The 14,036-nt window shown below is 40.9% G+C and overlaps 1 protein-coding gene across 3 annotated transcripts in view; it reads right to left on the reverse strand.

Moving 5' to 3' along the window:
• The window catches only part of TMTC2 (transmembrane O-mannosyltransferase targeting cadherins 2), a 369,071-nt gene that overhangs the window by 23,656 nt on the left and 331,379 nt on the right, over nt 1–14,036 (reverse strand). For all 3 annotated transcript variants that reach the window (XM_038383409.2, XM_038383382.2, XM_043492681.1), the window contains exon 11: nt 6,117–6,180. In XM_038383409.2, coding sequence (XP_038239337.2) covers nt 6,117–6,180 — 64 coding nt within the window. The remainder of the gene's footprint in view (nt 1–6,116; nt 6,181–14,036) is intronic.

Below are 14,036 nucleotides of genomic sequence, written 5' to 3' on the forward strand. Positions count from 1 at the left end.
TAGAGTGGAAGGGACCTAAAGATGTCATATAGTCCATCCTCCCATGCTGATGGGGTACCTACACACTCCCTGACGGGCATGTTCCCAACTTGTTCTTAAAAGCCTTCAGTGATGGGGATTCCACAATCTCACTTGGTAATCTATTCCAAAACTTAACTACCTTTATAGTTAGAATGTTTTTCCTAATATCTAACTGATAACTCTCTTCTTTGTACCAGGCCTTAAGATATTTGAAGACAGTTAACAAGTTTCTCCTCACTCTTCTTTCTCAAGACTAAACATGTCTAGTTTTTTAACCTTTCCTCATAGATGAGGTTTTCTAAACCTTTTATCATCGTTTTGCTCTCCTCTGGTCTCCCTCCAATTCAAGAATATCTTTCTTAAAGTGTGGTGCCCAAACCTGAACACAGCGCTCAAGCTGAAGACTCGCCAGGGCTGACTAGAGCAGCACAGTTACCTCCCATGTCTTACAGAAACACTTTTAGCTTTTTTTTTTTTCCAACTACACCACATTGTTGGCTTATATTCCATTTGTGATCCAGTTGTGAACAGATCTTGTTCAGCAGTACTACTGCCTACACAATTATTCCCCATTTTGTATTTCTTCATTTGATTTTTCCTTCCCAATTGAAATACTTTGCACTTGTCCTTGTTGAATTTCATCTTGTTGATGTCAAACCAAATCTCCAATTTATCAAGGTCCTTTTGAATTCTAGTCCTGTCCTCCAAAGCACTTACAACCCCTCCCAAACTGCAAATTTTATAACCATACTCTTCACTCCATTATCCAAGTCATTAATGAAAATATTGACCAGTCTTGGACTCAGGACATATCCCAGGGAGACCTAACAGATACATCTTACAATCACAAGTTTATTCAGTGATTTTTGAAGGATTTCACTGTACATCAACCTGATCTTTAAAACACAATCCTATTACTGTATTAGTTTGTCTATTTCAGATTGAGTATTTCTCCTCTTGCTACCAAACGCTTTTCCCCCTCACTCTGAGTATGGAGCCTTTTTACAACTACTACAGTAAAAATGAATTAGTTCAGCGGCAGAGAGCAAAGTGGCTCAAGATGAAGAATTTTACTGCAGTAGCCTCTGCTGCTTACAGCTGTGCCCTAACCTTATGGCAATGTACAAAACAGAATAGATGTGCAAGAAACAAATGCTCCAATAGGGATGAAATACTCTGTATACAAAACTACAGTATTAGTCAAGTGAGTAATTCTGAGTGAAAGTCACACAATGTGAGACTATCTATTCATTGCTACAGATAGCTGAACCAATTTTCACAAAACAAGAACCAGCTTGAACCTTTGCTTATCCCGCAGATTGAACCGACTATAAAGCCAGAACGGACCATTGTGATCATCTTGTCTGACCTCCTGTATAATACAGGTCATAGAGCTTCCCTGAATTAACTCCTGTACCCAGCGTCCCTCGCAGTCTTCTGCTGGGGCAGCTCACTTGTGCTTAAGTCCATGCCAACACATCTTCACTACTGTTGTTATCCATGCTTGTTAGATTAAAGTTAGCATGGGTATGCTTATCCATGCTACAATCACCCCTCAGTTTACAGTGTAGCTGTACCCTAGTCTAGAGTGAATAATTAAAAGGTATGGAAAGGTCAGCAGAACTGAGACAGAAACGAAGTAAACTGATAAGAAAAAGTTTAATCTGTGTAAGAATTAGGGACTGATATCTGCCAAGTGTCATGCACCTTGTAGGTTTCAGAGTAGCAGCCGTGTTAGTCTGTATTCGCAAAAAGAAAAGGAGTACCCGTGGCACCTTAGAGACTAACAAATTTATTAGAGCATAAGCTTTCGTGAGCTACAGCTCACTTCATCGGATGCCTTGTAGGTGTGTCATGCATTCCTACTTTCAGCTTTCCCCGGGGGTAATCCATCCTGAAAACCTACCCCTCTCCATCTATTCCCCCAAGGCCTCACCCTCGCTCTGCCTCTTTTCGCCCCCACTCCATCCCCTCTGCCTCTTCTTGCCCCCACTGTGCCCCCGATCCTGCCTCTTCCCATCCCCGCTCCACCCCTCCCCCAAGCATACTCCTGCCCTCGCTCTGCCTCTTCCCGCCCCTGCTCCTCCCTCTTCCCCCAGCACTTCCCGCCTGCTGCCAAACAGCTGATTAGCAGCAGGCGAGAGGCACTGGGAGAGTAGGGGAAGAGCTGATCTGCAGGTGGCTGGTGGGTGCTGAGCACTCACTATTTATTTTCCTGTGGGTGCGCCAGCCCTGGAGCACCTACGGAGTCAGTGCCTACGTCCTGCACAATCAGTATGATATCACACATATTTTTATGAGAGAAAAAGATGTCCAAACTATGCCATGTGGCCTAAAGAAAGGTACACTGAGCTACCAGCTGAAAGCCCACAAATTCTAATCCTAGTCTTCTACTCACTTCTCTTAATATATCTATCTACTTCATAACCCTTATTAACCAAGGCCTCACACCTCTACCTTAGGGGAGGTATAACTATCATTCATCCATTTTCTAGCTAAGATAACAGAGATTGGACAAGGTCATGGCAGGCAGAGCTGTTAACATAAACAAGCTGTCTAAAATGACAGACCCAGGCCCTCATCCACTTTGCTACACTGCCTTTCCAGGTGAAATGGGCCAAATAATCTCTTTGTGTAACCCATGCCAAGAGCGTGGGTCTTGGTTGCTCTCAAGTGGCTAGAACAAAAACAGAGGTTAATGAGTTTGTTACTGCATCCATACTAATGGGAATGGTCCATTAGTTGAAGTGGTAGGCATTCATGCTTTTAGATCTAGAGATCCCAGGTTCAATTGCTTTAGATCAATGGTGGGCAACCTGCGGCCCACGGACTGCACATGGTCCGTCAGGGTAATCCGCTGGTGAGCTGCGAGACAGTTAGTGTACACTGGCCGTCTGCAGCTCTTAGTGGCTGTGGTTCACCATTCCCGGCCGATGGGAGCTTCAGGAAGCAGCAGCCAGCATGTCCCTGTGGCCCGCATCTCTTCCCACACTCCCATTGGCCAGGAATGGCGAGCCGCAGCCACTGGAAGCTGCGGATGGCCGTGCCTGTGGATGGTCAGTGTAAACAAACTGTCTCGCAGCCCGTCAGCGGATTACCCACCACTGCTTTAGATGACCCAAACAGATGCCTTTGTCTGTGTAGTCTCTTACCACTGATCATACTCTATTCCCAGAGTTAGGACTCCTGAGAGCCAGCTAGTTCACAAATAGTTGTATTGCCCTCATAGAGGATAAGACCATGACTTCCCTGTCACTTACTCCAATAAGAGATGTGGCAGTGGTCTATGCTGTGCATCTGAGGGTTGTATATTCAAACATAGTGGCTGATCCATGTTGGAGGAAAATCTATGGAAGTTAGTGTGTGGACCCTGGCATAATTGTTGAAATGACTTTATATTGCAAAAAGTATATTTAGAGGTTAATTTGGACATTCTGTCAATACTGGTTTTATTGATATACTTTTAGTTTTTGTATTTTGGTTAATGGGAATGGTACCTTTAAGAACAGGGTGAAGCACAGATGGGCTTGTATGAGGAAGACAGAGCAGCGTGTTGGAGATGTGGGAACTTGTTTAATAAACTAATCTTTCCAGAGAGCAATCTTCACATCTGAAGGTGTAATATTAGCATTTATTAGGCGGCTAAATGCCTCAGAACACTGCTTAATAAGCTTCAGAGCCTTTTGCGTATAGGTCAGCAGTATGAATCCATCCTAACTCAGTAGGATTTAATTGTTATGTCCCATTAATGCAAGTTTGGTGGCCCTTATACGCAATGAGTTTGGTGGGTCTTAATTCCAGCTGCCACAGTACAAATGCACCAACATACATTGCATTGATTGTCAGACATAACAGAGAGGCCAAGAACTTCATGGACTTTGGAAAATGAGCTACCCCTATTGCCCTAGATCTGGGGTTCTCAAACTTCATTGCACCGCAATCCCCTTCTAACAACAAAAATTATTTCACGACCCAGGAGAGGGGACCAAAGCCTGAGCCCACCCAAACCCTCAGGCTCTGACTTCGCCCCTGAGTAGTGGGGCTCGGGCTTCAGCCCCGGGCCCCAGCACGTCTAAGTCAACCCTGGCGACCCCATTCAAAGAGCATTACAACTCACTTTGGGGTCCCAACCCACTGTTTGAGAACCACTTCCCTAGATTACTTTCCTCTACATCAAAGCTGAGGAATGCTGGAAAGTGTTTGGAAAGCTTTCACTGTTGCTCCTCTGTGAATAAATAGTTCCTTCATCAGGACTGCATGACATTAAATTCACATAAATTGTTTAAAGCTGGAGTCTTAAAGTCACGTACAAATTGTTGCACATATGTAACATAGCTCATTAAATTATTTGCATAAAGTATTATTTGCATAACCCCTTTTTCTCCTTTCCACCCCCCAGAATTAATTGGCAGTAAGTAAATGGTTGAAAATGAAGATGGTTACTCAAATTAAACTGAAAAGATTATATGCTTTTAATTTCTTTCCCTTCCTAAGTAAAGTATCTGAGTTCCAGCATGCTGCCAACCCACTCCCCTTCAAAATAAGCCTCCAGAAGTTACCAGAAGAGAGAATGGAAGTTATTCTGATGATGAAGCACCATATCATTGGAATAAAGCCAGTGCTTAGTGGAATATCTTTGATACTCTACCTTCAAACTTACTATATTCTCCAAATTTCAGATGCCTATAGAAATAGACAGCAGATTTCTAAAAGACCTTTTGAGAGTAACATGAGTAACTGAAAATTGAAGAATGGTGGTTGTACCAACTGTGTACCATTTGAGTTGCTTTCCAACCTTTAAGATGTCCACAGTCAAAGAAAGTATTAGGACTTCTTAGAAGCATACAAAAAATTCTTCAGCTCCCCAAATGGAAACTTACAAAGTGGGTATGAAAGAAACAAAGAATGGAATATGGAAAGCTGTCATTGCTACAGAGAGTTAGCTAAGGATTTTTGGGTATTTAAACTATACATTTCATAATTTCAGATAATTTGGTTTATTTTATGTATTTTTACTTTTGAGTCTGAATTTTCCTCAATTACATTTTTTTTTGTGTGTGGGAATTTTGTTGATGTTGTTTTATTCTAAAGTTGCTGAAATATATTTTCAACAAGAGCTCAAAGTATTTTGTCTGGGAATATGCTCTCTAGGTTTACTTCATTATATAGCCCCAAGTGTTAAATATCTTGGGTGAGATCCTGGCCACAGTGATGTCAATGGGTGTTGTATCATTGACTTCAAGATTTCACATCTTGTTTCTAAATTGGAAAGGAAATCACATAAAATATACAATATGGGGTAAGTGACAAAAAGAAAAAGCTGTCATTACTTTTAATTTTTTATTGAGTGTGAATTAATTCATGCAGTCCTTATTCCACATGAGTGATGCTTATCAGAACATTCTAAAGAAAGAATTATCATCAAGTTTAGTGACGGTAGAAACAGACTTTTTTTTTTTAAGGGCTGTGGATAAACACATGTGCATGTCCCCTTCCAGCCTCCTCCATCCCTCCGCCACCCCTCCCCACCCCCACTCCTTTCTACCATCTCTTCAAAGTAAAAAAAAGTAGTTACTTTGCCTATAGTGCATAACAGTATGAAGTTACATCTGAAATAATAGCAACTTTGGGATTGTATAAGAACAAAACTTTCATTACACATGAAAAAGCTGAAAATTATTTAAAATTTCTTATCTAATATCTGGAATGCTGACAATCTTTCCATTCTCTAATGAAAAAGTCTGGCATCAGTAGAACCCCAAAAATCTAACACATTTGACTTTGCATAAGTAAATCTAAGCCCGCCCCCACCGCTGCTCCAACTAATTTAAAACAAAGTAATAACATTCTACTTGTTTTTGGAACTTTATACTGAGAAGAATGGAAAAAATATAGTGATTAGTTTGACAAATGAAAAGCTTTATTTGATTTCACTACTATCTAATTATTCATTAAAAGCATTCACAATACAGGCTCAGAGATCTAACACTCCTATGATTAGTTTCTCCTCAAAGTACCACAGGATCCAGCACATCTGAGTTCATCATTTTGAATAGTGCATGCCATAAAGGGGGGAAAAAAACAAAAACACTTACATTAGGTCTTAATCCTGCCGCCATTTCATAATACTTCTCTGCTGCTTCATTGAGACTGGCTTGTCTATTGGTGCAGGGGGAAAAAATAAAACTACACTTAGTTTTTCTTAGGTAAACATGGAAAGTGTGCAGATGGACAACTGTATTTGCTTCCACCATTTTAAAATATTCTATTACCAAATGCCAATAATAAATATTATTTTTATAGCTCTGAATATCAGTTCTCTATAATGAAATGCTCTTTTTAGTCTTATTCACATTTTAGTTATGATAGGATTTCAGTGTACATTGCAAAGAAATACAGTGGGCCAGATACAGTAGATCAGCTGATGCAAGTTTATGGCCCTTTGCCAGGTTACACCAGCTGAAGATCTGGTACAATATTTATAAAATTAGCCATACCTTCAAGTATTATATATGTCAAAGTTTGGGTTGTAACATAAAGCAACTCATGTCTTTATTCCCTTCTGAGAATACTGTCTTAAGGAAGCTGGCATATGCTCAAAACCAAACAAACAAACTGAAGGGATGCCAGGTAGGTTACGCCTTCCAACACTATTAATATTTTGGTTATTACAATCCTTAAACCAAACAGAAGGACAAGCAGTATGGCTTCCTGTACCAGGAGGTAGTTAAAAAGGAGCCCATGTGTCTTATCTATAGACTTCTCACTCTTGACAGGCGACTGTTGGCATGTTTGCCTGTTAGGGGACTAAAGATGAATTCTTTGTTAAGTTCATATTCTTATCCTGTGGCACATTGTCTTGCAGCTTTTAGAGGATGGAAGAGATGGGAAAAAAAAGGATAACAAAACTCAGATTTCATCATTTTTCCAGATTTCCAGAACGCTTGTAAATATCATTTCCAGAACACTTAGATCTGCAGGTTTTACCTATGAGGTTTTTTTAAACTGTTTATTGTTCAGGGATCATAGATTGCAGGTGCTAAACCTCCATTCGACTTTCCACTGGAGTTTTGAAAATTAACCACACAATGTGCTATCGGCAATTCATTCCAATCAATGCATTTTGATAGACAGTTATTGGTCTTTGGAGTAATATGGAGGAAGGAAAATCTTTTTGAAGTTTCACATACTTTTCAAGCAAGTTGAAATCATTTCCTGACAAGCAGTTTGCCACAGGAAACCCAATTTATACCCATCAACTGTTTTAAATCACTCTGCACATTTATCAGGTCAGTGGTTGAGTGGTTAGAAGTGAGTCTAAAAATATTCGTTTAGTACACTTCTGAAACATTCCTGCTGTTTTAGTCAAAGGATGGCACTTAAAATTCCTGAGCAAAAAGCTAATTTTCACAACTTAGAAAAAGACAAGTAAAATTGAATGCGTCAGGTAGCTTTTATTTCACAGAAGGTCAACAAATACAACAATCCTAAATGCAGCAAATTTCTGTACAAACAATGTGCCTTGCCCAGGAGGCAAAGAAAAAAAGGTACATTTTCCTTAGGAAAGAATATGAAGTGAGCTGTAGCTCACGAAAGCTTATGCTCAAATAAATTTGTTAGTCTCTAAGGTGCCACAAGTACTCCTTTTCTTTTTGCGAATACAGACTAACACGGCTGCTACTCTGAAACCTGGAATGGATTGAAATTCATGCCCCCTCTAGCCAATTGGAAATACATTACTCTCTTTTCTTCCTCAAATATATCTTGAAACATGGACCATTAATTTGCAAGTTGAAGTCAATGTGAATTTATAGTTCACATAAAATTATAGTTCATAAAATTGTTTTATCCATGTATTCAATCCATACTAATCTTGTGAGGAAAATGCAAGTTCTATTATTGGGGCATTCATAAATAGTTCTCTCAGCTAAGGTACAGTAGAGTTCTGATTCACATGCTCACTGGAAATCTAAACTAGAATTCATTATGTTAAGTCCTGGAATGATTTCCCCTTGAGAAAAATAAAAGACGTGGAGGTAGGAAATTGCAGTAACCCTATGCCACTAAGCAACAAATGGCTCTGGATCAGTGTCAAACAATGGAAGGTTTCCACTGGAGGAAGCATAATTTAGAGAAAAATATTAGATACAACAGCGATAAGAATAAAATACAAGCAAGGAAAAGGAAGCCAGGAGAAACTGGGGAACAGCTAGTGAAGAAAGACTGCTTTCAATCATTATGAACTACATCCTAGGCTTTCCATGGTGCTGACCTTGAAAGCAGACCTGACTTCTGCTGCTTGACTCCCAATGCTTAAGTACAAATATCTGCTCCCCTTCACAACATAACTTGCTGTCTGGCATTTAGATGCTGATCAGAAGCAGCCCTTAAACTGAGCCTCTAGACCAGTGATACTCAGAAGACGCAAGTGGCTCTTTAATGTGTATCCTGCGGCTCTTTGCAGCACATGATATTAAAACACTGTGTGATTTAATTAATGTAATTTGGCTCCTGAACCACTGAGGTCTGAGTATCACTGCTCTAAACCCACGGACTCTTATCCTTATGTGTGTCTCAGACTTACAGACTCAGACTTTAATGCCAGAAGGGATCATTGTGATCATCTAGTCTGACCTCCTGAACATTGCAGGCCACAGAGTGTCACTTACCCACTCCTGTAATAGACCCCTAACCTCTGGCTGTGTTACTGAAGTCAGTACTCAAATCATGATTTAAAGACTTAAGTTACAGAGAATCCACTATTTACCCTAGTTCAAACCAGCAAGTCACCCGTATGCCATGCTGCAGAGGAAGGCGAAAATCTCCAGGGTTCCTGCCAATCTAACCTGGGGGAAATTCCTTCCGACTCCAAATACGGTGATCAGTTAGAGCCTGACCATTTGGGAAAAACTCACCAGCCAGACACCTGGGAAAGAGTTACCTGTAGTAACTCAGAGCCCTCCCCATGTAGTGTCAATTGACCATCTGTGATATCTCACAGTTGGACTTGACTAAATATGACTCGTAAGTTCCATGGACACCCAAATAAAAGATAACAATTCAAGGCTGATTCGTTTAAATTATTATGTTGCTAATCAACCCTTAAAGTAAAAAAAAAATTAATTTGTCAATAAAATGGTGACTACACTATACTTCTCTAGACGTGCAAATATTTCAGTGGGAAGAAGGACTGTTAACCTATGTCCACTTGGCATCTGCTGTGTTATAAAGCCCTGAACTGAAAGCTCCTGGTGTTAAGTGAGAATCTGGCATCTGCCCAGCCAAAGAAAAATGGGAACTTCTATGTAAGGAAAAATAATCTAGAAAGCCAGAATTTGGCACCAAGTCTTAATTCTTAAATGAAACTTTTGGTGCCATAATAAAATCATGATCAGACAGTAAACATTTCAACCTTCATCCTATTTTTATTTATGTCACACAATCATCCTCCATTATAAACCCCCGTTTTCAGTTTCTTATAACTTTGCCAAACTTTAACTATTTGGGCTAAATTTTTCATGCTGAGCATCAGACCTCAGGCTAAAGTTTGTTTTGGACACACAGGCCCAAAATCGGAAAGGTGCAGAGGACCTACAACTCACATTGACTTCCAAAGGCCCTGAACCTGGAATGAGCCTCAGATAGGCCCACCTGTGCCACTGAAATCAAGAAACCCTACCTATTACAGAGCTCATTGCAAGTACAGGGTCTTTGTTAGGAAATATCAAATTGGCTGTTGAATTGTTACTAGCTGTTTTCTAACTCTAAGGCCTGCAATCTAACTTGCTTTATTAATATTAAGGATTAAACAGCATTTCTCTATAATTAGTCTATTTCAGAAAAGCTAAATGATAAATTGTATTTCTGTAAATATTTGAGTTTACATTAATATATTTCAATAAAACAACATAGTAGTCAAAGAAATATACAAGATAAGCATGAAAGATCAATATTTGAGTTTAGGCAATTAGAAGTAAACTGAATTTCCTAATTTTGTATTCACATGATTGATAACATTTTCAAATCCTGCTTTCCTTGCTGACCAGAGCCATCCCACTGAAGTAGTGGGACTGTCTGAGCAAGCCACACCAAGCCAAAAGGATTTGCTCCTGTTATGAGTACAAAGAGTAACTTTGTTAATTATTTAAATACCACTTATTCCTGTTGTGTAGGAAAGTTTATATTGTGCAGAGGAATGAATTTGGATGTTTGTAGTTAAACATTTATTCTACTCTGAGTTAATGTTTGTGGGAAAAGGGTACAAGAAAAGTTGCTCACTAAAATAAGACACACTTTAAATGCAAAAGCTAATAAAAAATTTTAAATAGCGTTTGTAGTGTTTTTGTAGCCATGTGAGTCCCATGTTGGTTAGAAAGACCAGGTGGTTGAGGTAATATCTTTTATTGGATCAACTTCTTTTGGTGAAAATTCAAAGTCCAATAAAAGGTATTTCTTCACCCACATTGTCTCTCTAAAACAGTGGTGGGCAACCTGTGGCCCGTCAGGGTAATCTGCTGGTGGGCTGCCAGACGGTTTGTTTACATTTGCACGGCTAATCACAGCTCCCAGTGGCCACAGTTCACTGTTCCTGGGCAATGGGAGCTCCAGGAAGCGGCGTGGGCTGCAGGGACGTGCTGCCCACGGCTTCCTGTAGCTCCCATTGGCTGGGAATGGTGAATTGCAGCCGCTGGAAGCTATGGGTGGCCATGCAAATGTAAAACTGTCTGGTGGCCCATCAGCGGATTATCCTGAAGGGCTGCGTGCTGCCCGCGGGCTGGAGGTTGCCCACCACTGCTCTAAAAGATGCAAGTCATTTTATATTTTTGGCTTTACAAAAACTGGACTTTACCTCAAAAATCATATTGCTATCATGTATTGCTGTTATCACCTTCCTGTCATTTTGAACCTCTTGTTCTACATCCAGGCCAACACAAATCCTGTTATTTTTTAATAAACAATTTATTTTAAATCCATCTCTTCTTCTGTGTAACCACAGCTACAAAGGTCATCCCCTGCCTGGTTAACACCTCTAATCTAACATTTTCCACCTCACAATCCTCCAGTCCATCTAGCATCTAAAATAATCTCTCTCACTTGACAATCAGCCTGCACAACTCCTCTGTGCCACTCCATTGACTACCATTGCCTACTTACTGTTTAAAATTCTCAGGTTTGCTTTCAAGGAAGCATCCACTTACCTCTCTGTTCTGGTTTGTTGTTGCATCCCACCTTGCCACCTTTAATGCTCTGATGATAACCATTCACTTCCTTTTCTTCTCATCCATATCTCTACACCCTCTTTCCTTCCAATCCAACTGCCTGGAACCATCTCAGTTCTCTGTCATTCAAATTCATCTTGAAAACCCACCTCCTCCAAAATTCCCACAAACACTTTGGGATGGATTTGGAGCTGCTACAATAACTTATGAATATATATTCTGTTAGTCTGATGTTATTTGTTGTTTACTGTAGAGAAATATTGAGTGAATTCACTAGCAGGACTGTCAGGAAATGTAGGCAGGAAGGAGGCAACAGACCAGCTAACAACCTCTCAGCAAACAGCCAAGACTACTGACTTGAATGTTGCTGCCCAGACTCCTGCTGAGCCAGCCAAACCAGTTTAACCAGACTCAGAAAACAGTAGGACTTGGGACTGGACTTTGACACACTCCAGAGAAAGGGAGAGAGAAAGCGAACCCAAAGTGTTATCATAGAATCATAGAATCATAGAATATCAGGGTTGGAAGGGACCCCAGAAGGTCATCTAGTCCAACCCCCTGCTCAAAGCAGGACCAAGTCCCAGTTAAATCATCCCAGCTAAGGCTTTGTCAAGCCTGACCTTAAAAACCTCTAAGGAAGGAGATTCTACCACCTCCCTAGGTAACGCATTCCAGTGTTTCACCACCCTCTTAGTGAAAAAGTTTTTCCTAATATCCAATCTAAACCTCCCCCATTGCAACTTGAGACCATTACTCCTCGTTCTGTTCTGTTGTAGCCTGGGACCCAGTCTAAGGCCATGTCAGCACTGCACTCTTTGGTCAATGCAAGTTATGTTGCCATACAGCCACCAACATTTGTATATCACTTGGGTGTGTGCATATATGACTGCTTGAATCAGCCCTGTGCTTACTTACTAGAAATGCTTGTCTCGATGCAAATTGTGGTGAACCATAGGTAGGTATCCCAGAGTGCCACATGCTGCCATCCATCATAATGACTTTTGGGAAATTTTCACAGTGTTTTGTTGGATAGGCCCGACTCATCCAGGGATCAAGTTCCCAGCATGCAACTTTCTCCATCCCATAATGCAGGTACATCCCATAATTTTACACCATTTTTAAGAAATCCCACAAACCCGTGCAGCACTTTTCAGTGTCTTCCATCTCTGACAAAAGCACGGAGCCTGCAGAACTCTGCACTATTCTCATGAATCTTGCAAACACAGGTTGCACAAAGCTCCTGTATTTCCAGACCTGCAGGCAGTACCATAACAACAAAGGACATTAGTTTCTCCAAGGACAGTTTGCTGAGGAACATAGTGAAAAACTATTCAAGGTTGTTGTTGGTGTTCATGGAGCAGCTGCAGATGTTGGAGTGCTGCTTCAGGGCATGAGAAATAAGCACTGACTGGTGAGATTGCACCGTAATGGAGATATGGGATGACAAGTAGAGGGTGCAGAATTTTGGATGTGAAAGGCCACATTCCTGAATCTGTGTTCAGAGCTTGCCCAAGCACAGGGACACGAGAATGAGAGCTGCACTGACAGTAAAAAAGTGTGTGGTGATGGCACTCCGGAAGCCTGGAACACCAGATTGCCACCAGTCAGCGGGAAATCCTTATGGAGTTGGAATATCCACAGTAGGGGCTGTTGTCGTTCAAGTGTGCAGGGCCGTTAATTGTCTCCTGCTACCCAGGACTTTGACTCTCAGCAATGTGACACAGTGGATGGATTTACAGCAATGGGGTTCCTGAACTACTGTTGGGCACTAGACTAGCTTCCCACAGAGTACATCAACAAAAAAAGACTACTTTTCTATGGTGCATGACACACACATCTTTAAGAATACAGGTCTGTTCAGAGAGTTGCAAGGAGGAACATTCTTTTCCAACTGGCAGATTACACTGGCAATACAGAAATGCCAATAGTGATTCTGGGGGACCCAGCTTCCCCCTGGCTCATGAAGCTGCATGCTGGCCACCTCGACTACATCAGGGAAATAATCAACAGTGGGCACAGCAGGTGCAGAATGACTGTTGAATGTGGTTCTGATAAACTGAAGGGACGCTGGAGGTGTTTACTCACTAGATTGGATCTCTGTGAGAAAAATATCCAACAGTTGCCTGTTCTGTCCTAAATAATATCTGTGAGGCAAAGGGGGAAAAACTGCCACCAGGATGGAGGTGGAGTGGCTGTCTGCTGACTTAGAACAGCCAGACACAAGGGTCATTACAAGACCCCAGTATGAAGCTATGCAGCTGACGAAGACTTAAGAAGAGCACTAATGGCAATCCATAGTAATGTTCTATGCTGGCATGTTCTCTGGTCCTGGAGCTTTGGGTGTTGCTAAGAATTGTGTAGTGCTTGCTGTACATTTATAAATGTGACTAAGTAATTTCCTGATGCTATGAATTATGTGGTGCTTGTTGTACATTTACAACTACTGTTTTCTTTGAGTAACACTCAACTATTGCATTCTGCAATATGTGTTATAAACTAATAAAGATAGTTTTATTCTCCAAAAATAGAATTTTGTTCAGTGGGAAAAAAGTGCAGAAAAACAACATGCAAAAAACCCGCAGGCAATGTAATGCAAACTTAACAAATTTAGCAAACATTTCTGTCCATTTCAGTGCACAAATGTAGTCCATTGGGGCTACACATACCTCAGCTGTGTCTCACATATGTGAAACTGTGGCTCTTCTTGCTGTCTTGTGACCTGGAGCGGTAAGGGCAAGGATGCGACCCATGATAACACTTGGTATGCTGGGGGTGGGGGGGTGTAGGGAATAGCAA

Source organism: Dermochelys coriacea, chromosome 1 (genome assembly GCF_009764565.3).
Source record: "Dermochelys coriacea isolate rDerCor1 chromosome 1, rDerCor1.pri.v4, whole genome shotgun sequence".
In the NCBI taxonomy this organism is placed as follows: Eukaryota; Metazoa; Chordata; order Testudines; family Dermochelyidae; genus Dermochelys; species Dermochelys coriacea.